The following is a 23,691-nucleotide window of genomic DNA, read 5'->3' on the forward strand; positions in this document are numbered from 1 at the left end:
TGAAACCAGTTGTGCTGCATAATATTTTTGTAGAAAACGTGACACGTTTTTTTTTTTTTCAGTATTCTTTGAATAGAAAGTTTAAAAGAACAGCATTCATTTGAAATCAAAAAATTGATGCAAATGTCTTTACTGTCACTTTTGATCCGTTTAATGAATCCTTGCTGAACAGAAGTATTAATCTTACTGCCCTCAAACTTTTAAACAGTAGTGTATGTACCTAATTAAATATAAACAGCTAAATATATGTAGTTAATTGTATTTTGAAGGGGCCTGTAACCTCAAGGGTATTAGGACCATGTAGCCTGTTTGTGGCGTCTTCCTCCACCTTCCCAGCCTTCCCTGTGGGGGAGCAGAAGTGCAAAGCAGCTGAGCCAATAGGAGACAGACAATTCAGTCAGCAGAAGTCAGAAATGTTGAAAAACCTGTACTGACAGTCGGGGTGAGTTCCCTAACACAAGACACAAGATACAGTCATTGAAACTGGTGAAGCTCATGAAACACCTCAGGTCATGGTCAGCAACTGAGTTCACTGAATGCATTTCTAATCTAGACACTTTCTTTTAAAGTTTTAGACATGGGGACTTACTCAGACCAGAGGGAAGGGTACATGCAAAATGGGTAAGTCAAAATTTACAATATTAAAGTAATGGATAATGATTTAAGGTTTCAGTTACTATAATACCTGGTCAAAACATAAGATCAAAACGAGTACCATAAGAGGTCATAAGCGCATACTGGTTGAACCAGAGACTAACGTACAAGTTGTTCTGTTGTGCTGTGAAGTGTTCAGCAGAAGGACATGAGAGAAATCCTTGTAGCACTTCTGTGTCTAGTTATTTAGAAAGAGGATTTCAGAAAAAGGAAGTTGCCGTTGAACTGATTTCCGCCACTTTTGCCAATCCTCTTGACTAATATTTGAGACCTAACCACAGAGAGACAACATCTCTCATGTCCTGTCATCTGACAGACCATCAGTTTTTCTGTCATTTACATTTGACACAATAATAAGAGTTTCACATCTGTCACAAGTTAAAAGTCCAAATGGAAATGGAACAATATGACAAAATTGTTGTTTTAAAGGGGAAAATATGTATGTCAAAAATATGTCATTATAGCTTTTGATGGTTTGAGACGGTAACATTTAGATGATTTCAAAGCTCTTAATACTACTATAATCACAGAATAGGTCTTTTGACTTGTTCATTTCCATACCAAATTCCAAGTTCATGTTCGGACAAGAAGAGAATGCAGGAAACTTAGTGTCATAAAAACCCTCAGTGTTTATGTGCTATGACTAATAATACCTATATCCTTAAAAACAGTAAGTTACAGAATGAGTTACTGTAGTATCTTACAACCCAGGACAAAGGTTTTCACAACAGGCGATTACTTTACAAAATCTTGTAAGAGTTGCATCAAGAACAATTGCTGAAACAGCACACACCTTCATGCTTTGCAGTGGAGGTATCATGTTGTCTGCCACAATGTTCTAAAAAACACCCTACGTATTTCTTAAAATACATTTTGACATGTGATAAGGTCTTAGATAGGACAACACAGGGTTTGAGATTACACAATAGTGTCTTGATGCTGTATTGACTAGTGAGTCAGTCAGTAACTAAAAACATACAGTCTCCTCAGAGCAGGTTATGTTGGAAATGATGTACAATCTCTGAGCAGCCTTGCTCGACAATAGCGTATCGTGTGTGTAAAGGTTACAGGGTTGAAGTGAAGACAATACCATCAAGCTCTGAATGAATTTGATAATGGCTTCACATCAGAAACAGGTTGAGTTATGTGACGTTGGACAGAAGCTCTTATGTTGTTGCCAGCAGGAGCACACCGGTTCATTACCTGCCCGGAATCAGCTGAAAACAAAACGAGATTTTCTGGTCATTTGTGCCACGTGTAATTACCCCATGTGCTGACGTAAAGAAATACTTGAGGTAGAAACAAGGACAAGTTTTATATTGGAGTTTGTATTTGACAAGTCTGACACAATAGAACTGCTATTTTCAGTATATTTGAAATAGTGGGTAGAAAATACAAGCTACAGTATTGGAATAAAGTATGCAGCGCATGTCTTGGATGAATCTGTTCAGGTATTCATCTATGTTTGGGATCATGCTGTTTCCATTTTCTTACAAAAAAAAAAAAAAATGCATGAAAATATATCTCTATATATTGCACTGTCTGACTCTTAAATATTAATGATAAATATTGAGAAGCATTCACTTTGGTGAATAAAAGAATTGAGACTACCTGATGGTTTCAAACTGATTTTCAGTTCTGTAAATTGTCATCAGCATCAGAAAAATTTCAGTGTTGACTCAAATTTTGCACATCACACTTATTAAATGCAGCCATCTTTTTGTTTTATGGTTTTTAGACAATAAACAATAGGCCTAACCTAAACAATTTCGTTACAGTTTGTATCACAGAGCTGACAATGCAGCACGATTAGGCTGTTCAAAATTTTAAAGCTTAAAACAACTTTAAAACTCACCAGAGTTTGTGTGATGATGTTGAACTAGTAGCCTATGGAAAGAAAACCTTCGGGATGAAGGATTTCATAAATGTTTCTGTTTTAAAAACTAATGACAAATAGGTTAAAGTTTTGTCCAACCTGTTCGTTTTATTTATTTATTTTTAGCATAAACTATTTTTGAATAGGTTATTTTATAAGTTGATGGATCGAAATTTCCGCAGCTAGATTGTGGGCGGGGCGTTGAAACAGCTCTCTCAGGTGCGGAGGGCTCGTCATCAGGTGTGACGCGCTCTGATTGGCTGGATTCTGTGTTTGGCGTGAAGCTGCTTTGCTTGTGTGATGTAGAGAAAGAATCGCCCTTGTCGATGTAAAGGCTAGGTTATACATCAGTAGCCTGTAATAAATCAGTTTAACTATATAATGCTCTTAGGAAATACTTCTTTTTTTATCAAATGAAAAAGCAGTCTGTTTTTGAGAAACATTTCCTGTACGAGGTTAGTGAAAAGGTGAGTTTAGCATGTTTACACTGTCATTATTTACATATGTCCGTAAAGAGCGATGTGATGGGCGTTAGCGAGGTCTCAAGTGTACACAGCCGTTTCTACGTGCAGTCTAATCCAACACGAATTTTTAATGCTTACACAGTTTTAAATCTATCTATCTATCTATCTATCTATCTATCTATCTATCTATCTATCTATCTATCTATCTATCTATCTATCTATCTATCTATCTATCTATCTGTCTATCTGTCTATCTGTCTGTCTATCTGTCTGTCTGTCTGTCTGTCTGTCTGTCTGTCTATCAAATACCAGTACTAAGAGTTTGAAAACAGCACTCACAGGTTACTATTGATCCTTTGCCATTTTCTAGTAGTGTGTGTTTTTCCTGACTTTAACTGAACATCAGACTGTCAATCAATCAGTGACTTATACTAGGCCTACTACAGAAACTTATATATTTGCTTATACATCATTACATGTCAAAATTGTTTCCAAATGCTGGAACTTTCATCACTTCTGCTCTTAAGAAGAGATGAGATTTATTGATGACAATCAGAGATGTTAGTGTTAATCAAAGACAGGATGGGAAGATTTGATTGTTCCAACATTACTTTAATAACCTCTATGGAGTTAAAAGGCAAGATTTGTATTTCAAGTTTTAAAAAAGAAATGTTATATTTTGCCAAATGGAATTATGACAGACAGATTTGCTGTTTTTTGTTGTTGTTGTGTGTTTTTTTTTTGGGTAGTAGCTAAAATTCCTGCATAAGCATTAATAAAATATCAAAGACTAAATCAATCTCTGTCATTCATAGCAGGAATTAATTTAAAAACATTTCCAAATGGCTGGATGTTAAATATTTTCTATACATTAATCTTGTACTGACCCGTTCTGTAATTAAAACAAACAAACCCGGAATTTTTGTTTTGACAAAATTGAGGAGTAAGTTATTTTCCTGCTGATGATTTAATTGTTAATAATTAATACAATTTTGACATAAGCCCCATTAACTTTCTTTACATTTTCAATTTATTCCTGCAGGCATTCAGAAAACGGCAAGACATCGGCCTTCATCCCCGACATGGAGCTCCAGGAGGAATGGCAGGATGAGGAGTTCCCCAGGTAAACTGCACTAGATACATGCACCTTATTTATGATCATATTAAGTGCAAATGGGATTAAATAATGTGATTTTTGTAGGCCTCTTCCTGAAGACACACAGAGTCCTGGCGATGAAGAGGAAAGCCCTGGAGCTGAGGGAAACAGGCCTGGTAACTTCATTTCTCCAATTAGTTACTGGCCAAAATATCTGCCTCTTATATAATATCTGTCTCATATATAGATGCGCTACAGTTCAAATGTTTGGGGTCATAAGAATTTTCAGTGTTTGTGAAAGAAGTCTCTTATGCTCACCAAGGCTGCTTTTATTTGCTTGAATATCCAGTAAAAACAGTAATATTGTGAAAATAGTATTGCAATTAAAAAAAATCTCTTTCTTAAGTACATTTTAAAATGTGATTTATTCCGTATATTATATTCTGTATTTAATTAATTAATTAATATACTGTGCTGGCAACTGTGCTCACATGAGCCTTTAGAAATTATTCTAATCTGCTGATTTGGTGCTCAGGAAACATTTCTTCTTATTATCAATACTAAAATCAGTTGTGCTGCTGCTTCTTTGAATGGAAAAAAGTATTTATTTGAAACGGAAAGCTAAAAAATACCTGCAAATAAAAATTTGACTGACCTTAAACAGTAAAATTGGTAGTGTATACACAATATATGCCTGTGTAATGCCTGACCTCTCTTTTTCTTTCTTTCCACTAGTCCCACCAACTAGCCTGGCCCTTACAGGTGATTCCGTCAGGAAGAAGCGACTAGTGGCGCCGGCTCTTAGTTTAACACTGGACAAATCCTCTACTGACCGGAGCGTGAAATCTGACGAGTTTGATGCCTCTGCACTTTCACCATCTCCTGATGATGACCTAGAGATGGACATTAACCTGGAGGCTCTAGAGACGCCCTCAGACAGCGAGTCTTACAACTTCCCAGACAGCATGCACGACTTGGAGTGGGAAGGTATTCAGTTATTTTGACATTCATTAGGGTTGTGTCATTTATCAGAGCACTGGTTTACGACTAGTACTGTGGTCATTACAGATGATCTTCCCAGGATGGGCAAAGCAGCGATCAGAAAAGCCAGTTTACTAGAGCATGCAGAAATGGGACACCTGGACTTGGATCAGGTGGACAGCAATGGGCGGCGATGGAGGCGATTCCATATTGGCAGCCAAGACTACCAAGTCAACATGAGCGTTCTGGAGCCGTACCTTCAAGTTCTTTCCCACGGAGGTGAGCTTTTGTTGAACAAGCTGGGATGATCATGCTTTACTGAAATTACCAACTGAAATCAACCTTTTACAGGATATTATGGGGACGGATCGACAGCCGTCATCATGTTTACTTCCTGCTACCTACCAGAAAATACAACAGAACACTATGAGTATGTGATGGACAATCTTTTCAGGTAAATTGATTTGGGATGAATTTCTATTTTCTTAAACCTAAATGTTTATTCACATTTAATGATTTATTTGGATTTAGGTACATTATTGGCACATTGGATTTGATGGTGTCTGAGAATTACATATTGGTGTATCTGTGTGGAATGGCCCCTCGCAATAAAATGCCTGGGATTAAGTGGCTTCGACAGTGTTACATGTCCATCGACAGAAGGTGAGCCATACTAGAAGTTACTATAAGATTTATCATCAAGTTAAAAATGTTATAATTGAAGACAGCAATCAATTTCTGTTGTTATATAATGATATAATTGGCTAATTCTATTTTCATCCTCCCATGTGCCCAACAACAACAAAAAAAGATTGTTTAAATTTTGATTTCATATGGTTTCTTCATGGAATGGTTTGAAAAGTGAAATTTTGTTTCTTATGTTGACACTTCCTTTTAAAACAGGAAGTTGTGGCAGGGCTGATGACCGATAGAGCTTAGTTTGAGACACAGCCCGGAAAATCAAAACAAAACAAAGTTACTTGCTAATTGGAGTAATTCTGGAGTAATTCAGCTTTACCATCACAGAAATAAATAACATTTTAAAATATATTAAAATAGAAGACACTTATATAAAATTGTAATAATATTTCACAATAATATGCACTAAAAAAGCCACAATACTACTTTGATTTCCTCATGAAACTACAGTGGCAGTTTCCATCAGTTCCAGAAGAGGGCGTGTGTGTCTAAGCTCTGCCTGTGACAGTCTTCCTGTTCCTTTAGTTTAGTTTGTGTCGAACATGAGAACCCACCTCCACTCTCTCTTTCTTTCTTAATGCCCCTCTTATGAAATATGATAGGAATGCTGTGGACTCATACATAGAAGGCCATGTTATCGGAGTTCTTCCAGACATTCCTCAGATAACCCTTGACCTGTTCTCAGCTGTCATGTTTTCTTGTTGTTGTTGCTATATTTAGACATTTTTAGATTGAGTACTTCATTGCGGATTAGTTCTTTAAGGTTTAAAACTCTCAATGGACGTCAATGTTATTTACAAAATCTCTATGTACTTCTTTAGTCATTTTTGGTTATGTACAACCAGCTAGTCTTTATCTCAAAATAAACCCGATGGGGCGATTAGGATCAGGACAGGATTCTGAAATGGTCTGTTTTGTGGTTATTGACGAATCAAAGAATTAAAATTGTAAATTCTTGTTTGATTTCCATATATTATGGCGTAGCTATCCAACAGTTCATCTTCCAGGTGAAGGTCAGTCTCATAAACGTTTTATGTGAGGATTTTTTATATTCAGGAAATTCAAGGTCATCTTATCATGTAAGATCAGTTTGGGAAATGAGGAACTAAGAAGTGTGGGATGCTCTTGAAAGCCTGATTTGTCATTCTTGCTGGCTCCGTTGCGTCACTACATAAAGTTTCCTCTGAGATCACTAATAAGCTGCTGACTGTACAGATGGCAACAGAAAACAACAGAAAAAACACTAAGCATGACATCACACAATCAAAAAGGAACTGCGAGGAGGAAAATTAACTGATAAGATTCATTTGAAATAGCAGTGGTACTAAAGGGAAAATCCTGTCATTTTAGTTACTCTCTTCACAGTTTCAGTACAAACGCTGACCTTTTTTTATGGAAAACAAAACACTGTGAGATCGTATTCTAAATCGAATTGAAATAAACATGTAGAATTTTGTATTTAAACAAAAATGCCAATAAATATGAATAGAAAATAGTTATCAAATATCAAAAAAGTGAATATTTGTTTCCGTATTGCTTCCATTGAAATACAAAGATGAATTAAAGTTAGAATGTGTATTTATTTGTAATTTTACTAATAGAATTTTACTGACAGCCTCAGACTTTTGGACCCCACTGTAGATCAGAAGAGTAATGTATTAGAGCTTTACAAACGCCTAACCCTTAAATGACATATTAAAGAAACAAAATATAAATGGTTAAATTTGTGGATGATTTTTGGGATAGGAGACCAGTGAAATATGTTGTAAACAGTTTGTCGTCTCCAAGTTTCTGCCTGTCTGTGTCCCATGATTCAACGCCCTGCCTCTCAAGGGTGGTGCTAGTGCCAGTCAGCGATTGCTCCCTTGTGTCGTCATGTTCTGCTGGCATCGTCCTTCTCCAGTGGGAGAACCAACCAGTTATTGGAAACAAAATAATTTTATGTTTTGCTTCATAGTTATTTGGCTTTTCTTTTCTGATTGAGGTATTAAATATATTTTGTTTTCTGAAGGTTAAGGAAAGACTTGAAAGGCCTTTTCGTGGTTCACCCAGCCTGGTACGTGAGAGCGTTAATCACCGTCATCAAACCCTTCATCAGGTGAGCACAGATGATCATTGATTTAGCAGACAGAGCTAAAAAGGGCCATAAACATTATTAATATCTAAAGCCCTCAGTCTGACCCATTTCTTTCTCTCTTGAAGTGAGAAATTCAGCAGGAAGATGCGCTTCATCCACAGCTTGCAAGAACTGGCAGAGTTTGTTCCTGTGGCCCAGCTGCAAATCCCAGACTGCATCAGACAGTGAGTGTCCACATCAAGCCACTTTAGTGCACTGTCTACGTATCATTATTTAAAAACCTGGATTAAATATATATTTATATATAATAAAGGCATACATCTTTCCATAAATCTTAAATGTATTTGTTGTTAAAACAGTTTGAGTCCAACTTCTATCATTTCATGATTCTATCATATCAGTAGTCCTTTTTAATAAAATAAATATTGTTATTTGTTTATGCAAATTATTTAGAGAGAATTGACCTTAAACATATCACATTCACTGGTATCATTTTTCGTGTGTTAAACAATTAAATTTATTCATAAAATATATTCATCATATATATATATATATATATATATATATATATATATATATATAAAATAATTTTTTTTTTTTTATATAAATACATTTAATGAATAAATGTTACATTTTTAAAAATTACATTTAAAAACTATTTATAAAATGTATTCATTTTAATTAAAAGATTTCTTGCATAAATTTTATTGTATTATTATTTTAAATAAATCAACAAAAAATTATAACAGTGAAAGTGACGTGTATAATTTCTTGGCCAAATTCCTCCCTATTTCCCCATCAAATCTATTCTTTTCTCTGTAAATTATTTACACAAAATGTATCATCAAATGTGTATTTTATAAATCGATATTGAAAAAATAGATACCAGTGAAAGTAACATGTTTGAATCTAATTTGTATAATTACCTTGTTATCCCGTTGTTTTGATTTATATCAAAAAGCATCTTATCTTCACTAAATAAAAAGTGCTACCAGTGAAAGTGATGGAGATGATTTGTTGCGCTCTGCAGGTATGATGATCAGATGAACAGGTGAAGGTGTCTGATGGGAAGAGAGCAGAGGTGTACATACTGTATAGACTTCACACCGGGTTGACATGCATGTGGGAATCGTAGCTGGCTGGGGTTAAAGGTCAAGCTTGAGGGCAAATGCCCTAATGACAGAAAAACAGCTTCCTACCAGACGACTCTTTGATGAAATACAAAAAGACAGTGTTGTCCTTCAGAGAGACGCAGCTGTGTCATGCTGTAAGGTGGGTCAGGAGAGGTCTGTGAGCAACATCAAAGCCTGTTTGACGTCATTGCATTTAAACTGTTACACAAAAACAGACAAACATGTTTCCCAGACTGTAGAAAATGACATAATACACCCTTCACTCTTCATAAAACCTATTATGTTTAGGCATGAGAAATACCAGTAACATTTCCTTTTGGACTTGTGGTGAACATACCCAAATTAGGATAAATTATTAGTTTTAATATTTGCACTAAATGGTTACAAAATCTTGTTGTATGTATGTTATCTGAAACCTGTATGACCCATGGTTTAAACTCTTCAAACTACTGTTTGGCTTTTTAAAATAAGTCTTGTAAAGTGGTATTGACTCTATTTTGTTGAAATAGTTTTTATATATTCTGTAAAATGCATTGTACTTGAGCATTTAATCACGTGTGAATGTTATTAGCACAAATGCTCAAACTTTTAATGTAATCAAATCAGAGCTATTACAAACAAATTGTGTGTGTAATATTGCTGTAGGAAGCTGCATTGGTCAGTTTATACTGTACATACTTGTTACATATATAATCGTGCCTGGTTTTCTTCTTGGGAAATGTTCTCTAATATTCTGCTGCTGCTGCTGCCTGTAAAGTGGCCCATTGAATGTGCTTTCATTTAATAGACCCCTATGTGGAAATATTTATACAAGGCCACACTTGAACAACCTGAGCTTTTAAACTGCACATACGACATGTATATCTTTTCTATGATATTTAAGGAAATAAAGGGTTATATTAAACACCTGTTGTGATTTTATGTTGTGATTTCACTGTTAATTGTAATGAGGAAATAGTGGGAGTTTTTTTTTTGGGTTTTTTTTGGGGTTTTTGAGAGAGTCGCCATGGAAACATTCCTGCCTTTCAGGAAACTGGCTCTGGCAGAGAGAGGAAGTGAGGTAGCTGAGAGGTGAAACATTTTTCTTTATGCATTGAAGTCACAAACAGGAACAGAGCGAGAACTACTGGAAGGTTAAATAACAGATTCCTGTTGTAATGCTGTATGTGCCAGATGTTGGGTTATGCAAGTCAATGTTTAGTAGGAACTAAAGTTCGTGTTGGAGTTATCTAAGCGAATAATTCACGTGAATGAACTACAGAATGGTAATTTAACTTAGTACTTTAACAGAACTGAGTTACAGATGCATCTATTGAATTTATTGAAAAATAAATCTATGCATTAGAATTCAATGTAAAAAATAAATAAATACATATGCATATTTAACTTTTGTTTTCTGGATGCTATAACACCCTATTCGAACTCACAAATCCTGATTAAAAAAATCTAACACTGGTAATAACTTTGAGTTTGCTGTCAAACCTTGTATATTTTGTACATTGTTTATTATCGAATGAACTTCTCAGGACAAATTTCTCTCTAGAATCTAGTATCCTATCATTTCAATAAAATTGAGAAAATTGTGAATTTATGAATGAGACAATGCTTTGAATGTGGAGGCATGTTCAGTAAATGTAAGCAACTGAAAAACCTCAAAACGTGGACAATCAGTCCCTGACAGCCTGTTTTACTGTTTTTCAAGCCATTGTGAGAAAAAGGAAATTAAAATGCAATGTGCTCCGTACCGGTCTGAGGCCTAAATAATCTTTGTGCCAAAGGTCCATTGTTTGTTTTTTGTAGGTGTCTTGCGCAACTTTCACGTAGCGTTCCATGAGCTGCTTTACTAATGACTGTTACAGTAGATGTTAAAACATGCTTTAGGGATCAGCTTTGATTTCTTCGCCCATAAATTTAAGGCTTATGTTTGTACAAACATGCATGGCAAGAAAAACAAAACACCAAGTCAAGGAACAGCCCTCACTAAAAGCCCTGGATATATTTACTGTAATAAGAAAATCCTGTTTAAATCCATATTAATTGTATTAATTAAGAGCATCTAAAGCACCTTTTCCAGCCATGGAAACTTGTTTACATCACAGAATTATTAAAAAAAAAAAAAAAAAAAAAATAATTGACTTTCTCTCACAGTTAAGATAAAAGGTCATAATTGTGAGATTAAAAAAAAAAAAAAAAAAATTCTCTTTTTTTTATTTTTTATTACGTGGCAGAAAAACAAACAACAATTGTGGCATGCAAACTTAGAATTCAGTTACAAAGTCAGAATTCTGAACTTACATCTTGCAATTCCTGTTTTGTTTTTCTTTCTCAAAATTGAATTAGAAAAATATGAATTAAGAGTTTCTATTGAAGTCATGCAAACACAAAGCAAAGAGCAAAGTAAAATGATAATGTTATTTACAGTACAATTAAATAAAAATCAGATTTGGTTAATATAAATTTAAATTCCCTCAAGAGCTTTTTTTTTTTTTAAAATACACTTTAGATATTACTACTATCTCTGTCTCAATTAAAACAAACAACAGACTGCTCTTTGTACAACTGTATTGTTACAAACCAAAACACAACAAAAGGATTTATCAACATAACACCATGCCATATGAACAGAACACTATTACTGCTCCCATTTAAACAAAATCAATCAGTTGGACTAAAAGATGTTTTAAAAAAAAAAGTAAAGAATAATAAAAAGCATCAAAGACAAAAAGAGCCTAATGAGTGCTTTGCACAAACATTACGGCTTTAAAAAACAAGACAGATACTTAAAAAAAAAAAAAAAAAAAGGCAAACAGTCACATAAAACCAAAAAGTGAGAAAATCTGCAAGCAACATGTATAATTAAGTTAAGGGAGCTGTCGAGGTCTTTGGCGGAGATGCAAACATCTGCATGTTTCTCTATACTGTCAGCTAAGAATGAAACGCAATTCCACTAAAAATACTCAAACATTTGGATTTCTAAAGCAACATGCACAGTCTGAAAGCGTTCGCTACGCACATTTTGTCCTATGACATTTCCTAACAAATTACAGCAAACACAAAGTAAATTACAGTTTGGGATCTTGCAAAGCAATGCATTTGAAATAAAACATCACAATTACAAGCAAAAACATCGTGTTTAACATTTCAGCCCAACTTTGTGCTACATTGAGCTGCATTCAAAAACAAAGTACAGAGTAAAGTATACAAAGTGTGTGTGTGTAAATCAGTGATTTAATCATGGTGCCGTTTGAGGACTGGAAACAGAGAGCGTGTGTTTAAGCTGGTGTGGGGTGCAGCTTGATGTGTGAAAGTGAGACTAAATGTGCTGTTTAAATGACAAAGGGCAGTGGCTCGCTGCTGGCAGGAAGCCACCGTTCAAAGTCTCCACTCAGATAAACAGATAATAGCCTTTTTCTAATACTTAAGGATTAAAGTAATAACTCACCTAAAATAAAAATTAATTACTCAACCCTCATGTCATTTCAAACTTTTTTTTTTTCTTTTGAAGAATTTTCATGCAGATTTTTTACAATTTAGTGCCCGTTAGACGCTCTCCAAAAACTTCAAATAATAAAAAAAAAGCACAAAATATGGTCCTCAAAAATCCAAGTAGTCTGAAGCTGTATTATTGCTTGACTCAATTTTTCTGTAGCATGCAGTTCTCAAGTTATCAGTTCACTTGAGGGGACAATTATCAGTGAATAATGACACAAAATTGGTCTGCTCCTCACATAAAGCAAATGTAAAACTTTAGAAAACTTTGAATATGGACCACCATTGTGGTGCCCTTTTGGATTTTTTATAGCTTATACATTATATCACTATGCATTGATATTGTACTAATAAATCACAGAAAAAAAATCCACAGAAAAAAGGTGCTTAAAAAGGTTCTTCACAGCGATGCCACAGAAGAACCATTTTTGGTTCCACAAAGAACCGTTCAGTCAAAGGTTCTTTAAAGAACCATCTCTTTCTTACCTTTTTATAATCTGAAGAACCTTCTTTTGCCACAAAGAACCTTTTGTGAAAACGGAAAATCTCTTCAGATGCTAAAGGTTCTTTATGGAACCATTTAGACAAAAAGGATCTTCTATGGCATCGCTGTGAAGCACCTTTATTTTTAAGTGTGTATGTGTTTGAAATTATTTGGTGAACGAGTATTTTTATTTCAGGAATTTTCAAAACTATTCCTTTAGAGATATAAAGGCCATTACGCATTATTTGTTAATGCAATATCAGACATGCGGAAATAAAAAGCGCCATATTTTCATACTATATCCATCTACTATACACATACCAGACAGCTTTGTATAATACACTAATTTGTGCAACTGTTAATGACAAGCAGTTGGAGACACTATAATGGTATAGGTGCACATATATTTCCATTACAAAACAAAAGCAAACACACTTGCGCACATCCTTATCAATGACAGACTATGACAAACATGCCAGTTATAACTTTGGGAAGGCAGTCAAATAGTCCCCTGTGTTAAAGCGATAAGAGCCTTTCCTCTTCCACAGCAAGCACAACCAGTGTCTCAAACGCACACGCCACACATTCACACTCTTTGTCAGGCGCTCTCATACAATCCGGTCCTAATTTAATAATAGTCTTAGAGTAGAGTCGGGACGTTCGTCTCCTCTGAGACATTCCGGAGGATCCAAAAGATAAAAAAACCTGCAGAGGTAGCGTCCACGTTGGTAGCTGCAGCAAGGAGGTTGTCGTTTTTGTGATCAGGATCTGCACTTTATCTCCTCCTCATTGGTGCGGTGCTGCTAGCTGGACAGGTTCTGCTGAGGACACTTTACGGAGCTTGGGGTAAAAAGTAAAAAAGCCTGGGGAACAGATGAAGGTCTGTGGTTAAATATAAGTGAGAGTGTGAGAGGATGGAGAGGAAGAGGAAGGTGTGTGTGTTCATACTCACTGGTGAAGAGGCTATAACAAGCTGTTTCGACCATTAGCGTGAGGCACTTTGGATCTCATTTGTTCCTGGATCGGGCCAGACTGCAAAAGGAAGTGACACAATCAGGTTATTGGCATGGAAAACATGCGTAATTATTAACAATAAGTCCACTTTAACAAACACAACTATACTTTTAGTAAGGTTTTCATTTATATGATCTGAGTCTTAAAGTGGCCAAAGTAAAATTTAAAACTTCAAGTGAGGTTAAAAAAAAATAAATAAATAACTTTCAGACTTCAAAACTTCCTCCTAAGTCAAACAAAAGAGCATTTATTGAATATTACTGCTATTAAAGAAGCATTCAATTATAAGAATATATATACACACGTTAAAAAAAAAAAAAAGTGAAAATTCAAAATCATTATGTAATAATGATATTTTAATATTATTTATATATAATAACAAATACAAATATGTAAATTAAATATTTTAGTACTATATACACACACATACACACAATACTACTTTATATAGTAAAAATTACTACTACTACTACTACTAATAATAATAATAAATATCACCATAATAATATTTCTTTACTCATTACTTTTAAATTATAATAACAACATTAATACAGCAACAACTATTTATTATAGTAATAATAATACAATTAATATTAATACAACAACAACAGCAACTACAACAACAAAAATAAAAATACAATTTGAAAATAAGGATGCAAATGAAGTTTTTTGTATGGAATAGTGTTCATTAAATAGAAAGACTGGACTCCTGCATGATGTATAAACTGTAAAATAATTTCACACTTCAAGAGGTGGGGCTGAAAAAAAAACCTACATCCTTCATGCAACAACAAGCCTGTTTCACACACACACAGAGCTCTTCACAGCGTCACACCCATTGTTACATCATGTGTCTCAGGAACACTGCATCTCACAGCAGAAAGAGGAGGAAGTCCATTTCACTGGGTCATTCTATACACAATTTCCCAGCATGACACAAAAGAGCAGAACCACAAGGGAAAAGCCAGCGGGTCGGTCAGCTGTGTTCATCACATGGACTATGAAAGGCTGATATCAAAAAAAAAAAACGCTTATCACAAGAAGTCTCAGCTATCAGTGCTGCATTGTTCACAGGTCCAGCTTTTGCTTTGATAAAACTACTAGCGCCACAACTGACTAAAAAGCGGTGTTCTTAAGAGGTGTTGTCTCCACTAAGAGCGGTCCATTTTGCAAACCACACATGAAGCTATAGATTGCCACTTAAAAATCAATCAGTGACCACTGCAAAGACCTTGACGAACATTTCCTCATTTAAAGAGCTCTATTCTGTCCCTGACGGGCTGCCTGCCAACATTCCTCTGAGCAAGTTGCAGTCTGCTTGATTCTGCCCAGGTATTCAGTCCCTCCGTGAGCTGCAGGATTAGGTAACGCCTCACCTTCTTATTTGACAACACAACAGCTAGGAACATGAGCTAAGTCCCATTTCAGAATCACATCTTACACATGCAGCATGTCTACCTTATTCAAACATGCATTTGATTTCTTAAATTTGACACTTTAGAATACTTTTACATAATAATAAATATTATTATTAGTAGTAACAGTATTATTATAAAATTTTAATGTTTGTTGATGTTTTACATTGATTGTAATTTATAATTTATTAATTTCAACTATTATAATAAATTTACAGCCTTGAGATTTGTGTATAATAAATGTATAATAGTAAAGATAATATTTTTGTTATTTCTATTTTTACAAATTAAAATAAAATTGGAAATATTGTTCCCAAGCTCATTAGAAGTCTACATTTTAGTATGTCCTTACTTTAAAAAAAATTATATTAAAACTACGACTACTACCAATATATATATATTTTTATTTTATTTAAAAATATTTATTATAATAAAGAAAAAAAAACTGAAAAAAAAAAAAAAAAAAAAAAAAGTGTCTGCACAGGCTGACCACTTAATCGGGGAACCTTCAAGATTCAAATCAAGCATTTAAAGGGATAGTTCACCCAAAAATTCAAATTCTGTCATCAATTACTCCAAACCTGTAAGACCTTCGTTCATCTTCGGAACACAAATTAAGATATTTTTGATGAAATCCAAGAGCTTTCTGACCCTGCATGGAAAGCAAGGGAATTACAACGTTCAAGGCCAGAAAGGTAGTAAGGACATCGTTAAAATAGTCCATGTGACATCAGTGGTTCAACCGTAATTTTATGAAGCTACGAGAATTCTTTTTGTGCACAAAGAAAACTAAAATAACGACTTTATTCAACGATTCTTCTCTTGCACGGTCAGAAAACTTTGATTTCATTAAAAAAAAAAAATCTTAATTTGTGTTTTGAAGATGAACGAAAGTCTTACAGATTTGGAACGACATGAAGAAGGTGAGTAAATATAATGACAGAATTTTTATTTTTGGGTGAACTATCCATAAACATGACTTGTTCAGACAACTGGCGTTTGTAACAGGTGTGAGGGCAAAATTGAAAGGGAAAGAGGGCAAAAGAAAAACAACAGGGATTTCCAAAAGTCTTGTAGTGGGTGCCAGGTATCTCTCTACAAAACCCCCAGCAACCCTCTTCAGATTTTTAATGTGTGCCTGTGACAATCCGGTATTACCCAGAGGTTTAGTAAAGAACGCATGCAGAAGTATTTGTTCTATCACTGTAAATTAATTACAGCCATGCCATAAATATTAAAATGAGAGAGTCCCACTGTGCCAACATAATAAAACATGTCTTACCGGCTGCATGCCATCTGCCATTTCACCAGAGCCTATGTGTGTCAGATGAACAAAATTTGTGGGCTCTCCGATCATGCTGCGGTCAATTCTCCTCCGTTTCTTCTTCTGTAAACATAGAGGCTTAAATTAACAAAGGTCCAGCATAAAGATACAAAGCACTTGATTGGCAGATTGGTGAAACAGCATGACGTAATCCAAAGGCGTTGAAAATCTAAGTGTAGTGAGTGAGCTCAAAGAAGCCTGTCATGTGACCATACAACGACCACACCAGTGCCTGGGTGATATAGCACTAACATTTCCCTAAGGAATCTATTCCTGGATGCATCCTGAAGATGAGCAGGATTCATCAAGTTCCTAAAAATCCCCAACTGTTTCTACAGTTTACGGTTTCTTTTCTTTGTTTCCCATAACTATGCAGCAGAGTTAGTCAGAGATTATATAAGTAAATCTAAAAAAAAACCCTTGTATCAACAACCAGAATAATTATTTGATGAGAACATGTGCCATAGCAGGGGTGTTGGCATACGAGCCATTACTTGCCCATCCAGAGTGAACAAAGTGCATTTTACACAACATACAGCACTGGATTTACATCGTCAATCATCAAATATATCTTCTAGACTTACCTGAAATCTCACACTAGTTTTTGAAACGGGCCAGAGTTTGTTTGATGTCAGTGTTCAGATCGTTTGGTTGGTGTTAAAAGTTATTATCACTAAAAATAATAATAATAATAATAATGCTTTTAATGTCAAGATTATTATTACATAAATAGTTACTTTTTAAATAATAGCAACAAGTTTTCTAATTAAATAATTGTCCACATGACAAATCTAAATGAAAAATATGAGGTAAAATTTTTACGTAAAACAGGACTATGTGTCTTTTTAATTTATGTTGTTAAAAATAATGATTATAATTTTTAACATTATTATTATACATTTTATTATACTATATTTTTTATATACATAGTTATTTGTAAATAGTGGTAATATTCTTTCTATTTAAAACAATTAGTCAATACAACAAATCTCTTCGGCACTTTGAGGTACCATTTGAATGTATAATAATAATAATAATAATAACGAAAACATAAATTATCAACAAAAACACTATTCTTATTGCTTATTGTTGTTAAACTATGTACCTTTTATTGTTTTTATTATTTCTTACTGTTGTTACACTATGTACCTTTTATATCTTTAATTCAAAATTTTACCTCAGGTGTTCATTAGACATATTGCCATTAATTATTATTTAGAAAGATTATTATATTTATTATTATTTAGAAAGACAGACAGACAGAAAGAAAGAAAGAAAGAAAGAAGGCTCTTTGTATTTTTCTGCTCTGGACCAAGCAATTCAGTTTGAAAACAGTTACAAGTTAAATTTAGTTTTTGAATGCAACATGTCTTATGTAACTCCAGACATCCTTGAAGATGTTTACTTTCATAATCTTTGTATAGTCAATGGCCCATATCATAGCAAACCCTTGGCACATGCTTTAGTCCTTATCACCTTCTCTGATGTAAGGAGACACTTTAAACGTAATCATTTTATCTAAATCAGTTGAAGAAAATTGCTCTTGCACTGAGAAGCAGCATTGGTCTGTTACAGATGCCCACTGCTGTCTGACCTCACCCCCCACCCAACAATAGAACAAACAAAAACCTAAAAATAAAAAGAGGAAGGAGGGAGGAAAAGAATGAGCACTCCCAGCTCGGAGGAGCCAGCTTCCCTTCAGAACCCCCTGTCATTGTTACAGGAGACCATGGTAAACCTGGGTCACTCATCATTGGCTCAGAACCTCAATCCAGATCAAAACAAACTGACTAACAAAGACTGAATTAAACCACTAATTTGGCAAATATGCAAAGGTATTCTAGAAACATAAACATGATTCTTTTACTTACAGGAATATTAAAGGGAAAGTCCACCCCAAAATACATGTTTGCTATCATTTAGCAAACTCTGACTTCCTTTTGCTCATGCAATACAAAAGGAGATGTTTAGCAGAATGTCTGAATGTCCAAACTTGGGCTTTTCCAATGACATGAAAGTAGACTGCCAGGGACTGTCATGCCCCAAAAAGGATCATAAAAGCGCCATAAAGAGATCCATATGAGTCATGCTCTATATTCAAAGTCTTTAAAAGCCGTACAATTGTTTTGTGTGACGAACAGACTGATATTTCAGTCATTATTCAAAAAAAACCTGCCTTTCAAACTTGCTACATCATGATCAAGATGTGCAAGAAGCAGTAACTTTTGAGGTCAAACACGGTACAATGCAATTTATGGTGCTACGTTTGAATATGCACAACCATGAATGAGATTTGAGAGCTAAAAAACAACATTTTTAGACAAAAAGCAACTTATATCAAACTACAATTATACAAGATATTTTACCTGTATTGCCTAAAACAAATTTCCCTTAAAGGGACAAATAAAGTATATGATGATGATGATGATGATGGTATGAATACAGTATAGGAAGATGTAGTATGCGAGTCATATGCAGTACTTTTATAGTGTTTTTTTCTTTGTTTTGGAGTCAAAAAGATGGTGGTCACTACTTTCATTTTATGACGTCTAAGAGTCAACAGGTTAAACTTCTATTATGTTCCACTTAAGAAAGTCAGTCTTACAGTTCAGGAACAACATGAGGGGGGAGTAAATGATGACAAAATGTTTATTTTTGTGTGAGCTTAAAAAAAAAAAGAATCAAAAGTTTGGGGGTCGGTAAAATTATTTCATTTTATTTTTTAAATAAGTCTCTTATGTTCACCAAGGCTACAATTATTTGATCAAAAACACAAAAAGTTGCGCTGCTTAATTTTTGTGGAAACCATTTTTTCTGGATTTTAACGAACAGGGAGTTAAAAGAACAGCATTTATTTGAAACATTATAAATGTTCATAATGTTGTGTTTGATCCATTTTATCCAAATAAAAGTACTTTTTTTTTAAAACTTACTGAACCCAAACTTTTGAACTATGTATAATCTTGATAAAAATCAAATATGCATGTGTGGACACATTTATCAGACTTCCCTCACACGCAAAGCGGTTTGAATCCATACCTCTACACGTTCACCCGTTCAATGACAGAGCATTCTTTGTCCATCTGTGTTTCACGTCTGGCTTCACTCTCAAAAACACATTTGCACTCCTGACAAACTCCTAAGACTATTTGGGTCACATTCACATCAGCTGAAAGGTTTCTTTTCTGCCCTAGACCAGCGTGAGTCATTCTTCGAGTGATTAGTGAACACAAAACTCGCATGAGCCATGGGGAATGCCTAATTGATGAAATTAGTCCAGATGTTGTTCTCAAAAGAAGCCTGATATCACAGTACCTGTGATTCATGTAGATTCCTGAAAACTAGGTTTTACTGTATTAAAACGCCTTATGATGGAAGTCTGGGAAATAAAACTATAAATCTCTCCAAATGAGACACTTACCGGAGGAGGTTTGGCTACCACACAGCAGCCGATCTTATGCCAGAACGCACTCATCTCCGGCATGCACCGGTTGGGTTCCCCCCGCTCTCTCGCCACCCTGCAGGCCGTTTAGAGACAAGATAGAGAGAGAATCTAATCCTCAACACTCAGCGATATAAGCCGTGGCTCGTCCAAAAACCTCAGTCCTGATCACTGAGAGAATCCTTGTTGATGTCTCTGCTTTAAGTATATATACACACACAAGACCCCTTATTCCCTCAGTTATTCTGGGCCCCTGATTTCCAGTTGATTCTGTGGGACTGTGGGGTTTATATGAGGCAGAGCGGTTACAGGATGAATCTGTTCAATGAAAGAAAGAAAAAAAATATGAATTTTTAATGATGTAGACCTGAATCCATCATACAAGCACACCATATACAGTCACGGCCAAAAATATCGGCTGTGAAAATTAATCTGCATTGTTAATCCTTTTGATCTTCTATTTAAAAAATAAAAATAAAAAAATAAAATCTAACCTTTCATTGGATAAGAATTTAAAATGGGGGGGAAATATCATTATGAAATAAATGTTTTTCTCAAATACACGTTGGACACAATTATTGGCACCCCTAGAAATTCTTATGAGTAAAATATCTCTGGACTATATTCCCATTCAAATTCACAATTTTGAGCACACCAGGGTGATTATGAACATGAAATTATCCAGCCATGGCTTCCTGTTTCAGAGAAATATAAATAGAAGGGAAAACAAAGGCCAAATTCCCTTAATCATCCATCACAATGAGAAAAACCAAAGAATATATTTCTGATGTGCAGCAAAAGACAATTGAGCTTCACAAATTAGTGAAGTGGCTTTAAGAAAAGAGCTAGAGCAGTGAAAATTCCCATTTCCACCATCAGGGCAATAATTAAGAATTTCCAATCAACATCAAATGTTACGAAACTGCCTGAAAGAGGACGTGTGTCTATATCGTCCTAATGCACGGTGAGAAGGAGAGTTTTTGAGTGGCTAAAGACTCTCCAAGGACCACAGCTGGAGAATTGCAGAAAATAGTTGAGTCTCGAGGTCAGAAAACCTTCAAAAAAAAATTTGTCAAACAGCACCTACATCACCACATGTTTGGGAGGGTTTCAAAAACAAGTTATCAGACACGACTAGAACGTCAAATGGGACTGGCTTCTATGGTCAGATGAAACTAAAAAAATTAGCTTTTTAGCAGCAAATACTCAAGATGGGTTTGGTGAACACAAGGATAAAAAGTACCCCATGTGTACAATGTGGGCCTATATTTCTGCTGGAGGTCCTGGACATCTTGTTTAGACACATGGCATCATGGATTCTATCAAATACTAACAGATAAAAAATCAATAAGTGACTGACTCTGTTAGAAATCTTATGATGGGCCATGTTTGGATCTTCCAACCGTACAATAATCCAAACACAAACCTCAAAAACAACACAAAAATGGGTCACTGAGCACAAAACCAAGCTTCTGCTATGGCCATTCCAGTCCTCTGACATGAACCCTATAGAAAATGAGTCGGGTGAACTGAAGAGAAGCACCACCATCATAGAGCTGGGAATCTAAAGGGTCTGGAGTGATTCTGGATGAAGGAATGGTCTCTGATCTCTTGTCAAGTGTTCAAAAAGGTTTCAAAAAGTATTGAATAAAAGGGCGCCGTTAATTGTGGCCAATGTGTATTAAAGAAAAAACATTTATTTCATAATGATATTTCACCCCATTTTAAATTCTTATTATCCAATGAAAGGTTAGATTTTTGTGAATTTTTTAAATAAAAGATCAAAAGGATTAATTTTCACAGCCTTCTTTGATCATATTTACCAAGGGTGCCGATATTTTTGGCCATGACTGTATATCATACATTTAACATACTACAAACAAAACAGTAAATGACACTGATCACGAATGATGCAAATCTTAAATTAAAGAAAAAGACTACCATCTTGTATCTTCTTTCTTTGGCTCTGAGATATATATAATACGGAACCGAACAATTACCATATTCATTTACATGATAGTACTCCAATTAACTACAAAAACAGCTTGTAAAAGAAAAAGTACTATAGCAGTAATAATCATGCCATGATATGATATTACAATATACATCATATTATAATACCATGGTACTTTGAAACATAAAATTGTGCTGAATCATTAAATTACTCATGTTAACATGGTATCAATTAAAATCAAAGAATAGCATATGGTATTACGGTGGTATATAGAAAAAACGAAGTAATACCTTGGTAGATCTTAATAAATAAATAAAAATATTAACACAAACTAATCTTTGTAGCCGTGTTAAACTTTGAGCTGAACTCCCTAACTAGACAGTAATGGCCCTTTATGCAGTCTAGGAAGGAAGTTCACTAGTAAGACAGCCGCTTTCTTGGGCATTGAGTACACTTTATAGAGCTAAACGGAAAATCAGTGTAATAAGCAACAAACCCGTTACACTGACAACTACTAAAACACACCTAGAATGGATTCAGTAAACAAGTAAACACGGATTACAAACGTTACAAAGAAACAAACCACTAAGTCGAAAGCAGAAAAAAACAAACAGCCCAGAGGAAGCTTTCAGGAAAACAATAAAACGGTGTGTACAACTTCTTTCCTCTCCTCAACTAGTTTTAACTCGCAGCACCTCGATGATTAAATTGTCCGAGAGTAATCCGACTGAATTTAACTAGACTATCAGCGTCCGTCGCTTATCTTTCTCGCCTTTATTACTCAAGCACACAGGCGCTGGTCCTATTCAAACTCAACTACAACTGAAAGTTTGGCACAACAACCCGGCTCGACCGATCCCGGGCCATGTTAGCGGCTCAAATGAATTAATAAAGTTCAATCGAGTCTCAGAAAAGTTATTTTATTTTCTAGCATACATTAAAATAGAAAGAAAAACGTTACCTTAGATGAAAACGAGAGCCCCAGTGAGCGGCTGGAGTGAAGCAACTCTTGTGTAGAGAGCTGAGAGTGGAAATGACTCTGTGTTTCCCAGATCACTGAGGTGTGGTTGAAGTTTCCCCATTAATATGAGGAAATACTTCAATCCAGAGACCAGCAGCGCCACCAACGGGCTACAGATATAACGTTAGACAATATATTTGATGTACTATGTACAATTATAAAGTCTCTTATAGATTTGTTGATTATCTGGTGAAAATGGAAAGGTTTAGGCAAATTAAATTCCTTCAACTTTTTATTAAGGGTCTTCTTCTAAATATGTTGAATATTTGAATGATTCTAGAACTCCTTCAACGCAATACTTAAAGATGTCTTAAAGATGACTTAAAGGACTTGGGGATAGATATTTCAGAAGATAACTGGACTAATGCCCTCCAAGATATTAGGTCTTGTTCCATCAACTAATTTGTAGTTGATTTAGTATAAAGTTGTCCATAGATTGCACTGCTCTCGAACCAAATTACTCTTCTGCCCCAAAATGTGTAAATTTTGGACTGAGGTGTTTTCTTTCTACTCAAAGAAATTCTACTCAAATTGCACTTATTGCAATATTAGGCTGGGCTCCCTTCTT

At 34.9% G+C, this 23,691-nt stretch overlaps 2 protein-coding genes and 1 long non-coding RNA gene across 5 annotated transcripts; 1 reads left to right on the forward strand and 2 right to left on the reverse strand.

The window, feature by feature from the left end:
* Positions 1 to 313: 313 nt before the first annotated feature.
* LOC131521950 (uncharacterized) lies at positions 314 to 2,642 on the reverse strand. The gene is made up of 3 exons (XR_009266405.1): positions 2,510 to 2,642; positions 1,745 to 1,871; positions 314 to 451 (listed from the first exon to the last, which is right to left on the reverse strand). It is a non-coding gene; the product is annotated as an uncharacterized LOC131521950 (long non-coding RNA).
* bnipl (BCL2 interacting protein like) lies at positions 364 to 9,899 on the forward strand. Of its 3 annotated transcripts, XM_058747117.1 has the most exons (11): positions 364 to 442; positions 570 to 621; positions 4,037 to 4,117; positions 4,196 to 4,266; positions 4,826 to 5,077; positions 5,159 to 5,350; positions 5,423 to 5,525; positions 5,603 to 5,734; positions 7,782 to 7,868; positions 7,973 to 8,071; positions 8,878 to 9,899. In XM_058747117.1, the coding sequence occupies exons 2-11, from the start codon at positions 578 to 580 to the stop codon at positions 8,900 to 8,902; spliced, it is 1,086 nt and encodes a 361-aa protein (XP_058603100.1). In that variant the 5' UTR covers positions 364 to 442; positions 570 to 577; the 3' UTR covers positions 8,903 to 9,899. The 3 variants fall into 3 exon arrangements, with proteins under 3 accessions (XP_058603100.1, XP_058603099.1, XP_058603101.1); XM_058747116.1 differs by lacking the exon at positions 364 to 442 and having other exon boundaries at positions 459 to 621; XM_058747118.1 differs by lacking the exons at positions 364 to 442; positions 570 to 621 and adding an exon at positions 2,857 to 2,997.
* A 1,626-nt stretch (positions 9,900 to 11,525) lies between these two features.
* cdc42se1 (CDC42 small effector 1) lies at positions 11,526 to 23,219 on the reverse strand. Its single transcript, XM_058747120.1, has 5 exons — positions 23,064 to 23,219; positions 20,128 to 20,466; positions 16,665 to 16,769; positions 13,906 to 13,985; positions 11,526 to 13,816 (listed from the first exon to the last, which is right to left on the reverse strand). The coding sequence occupies exons 2-4, from the start codon at positions 20,188 to 20,190 to the stop codon at positions 13,917 to 13,919; spliced, it is 237 nt and encodes a 78-aa protein (XP_058603103.1). The 5' UTR covers positions 20,191 to 20,466; positions 23,064 to 23,219; the 3' UTR covers positions 11,526 to 13,816; positions 13,906 to 13,916.
* Between the last annotated feature and the right edge of the window lie 472 nt (positions 23,220 to 23,691).

This window comes from Onychostoma macrolepis, chromosome 16, assembly GCF_012432095.1.
Source record: "Onychostoma macrolepis isolate SWU-2019 chromosome 16, ASM1243209v1, whole genome shotgun sequence".
NCBI lineage: Eukaryota > Metazoa > Chordata > Actinopteri > Cypriniformes > Cyprinidae > Onychostoma > Onychostoma macrolepis.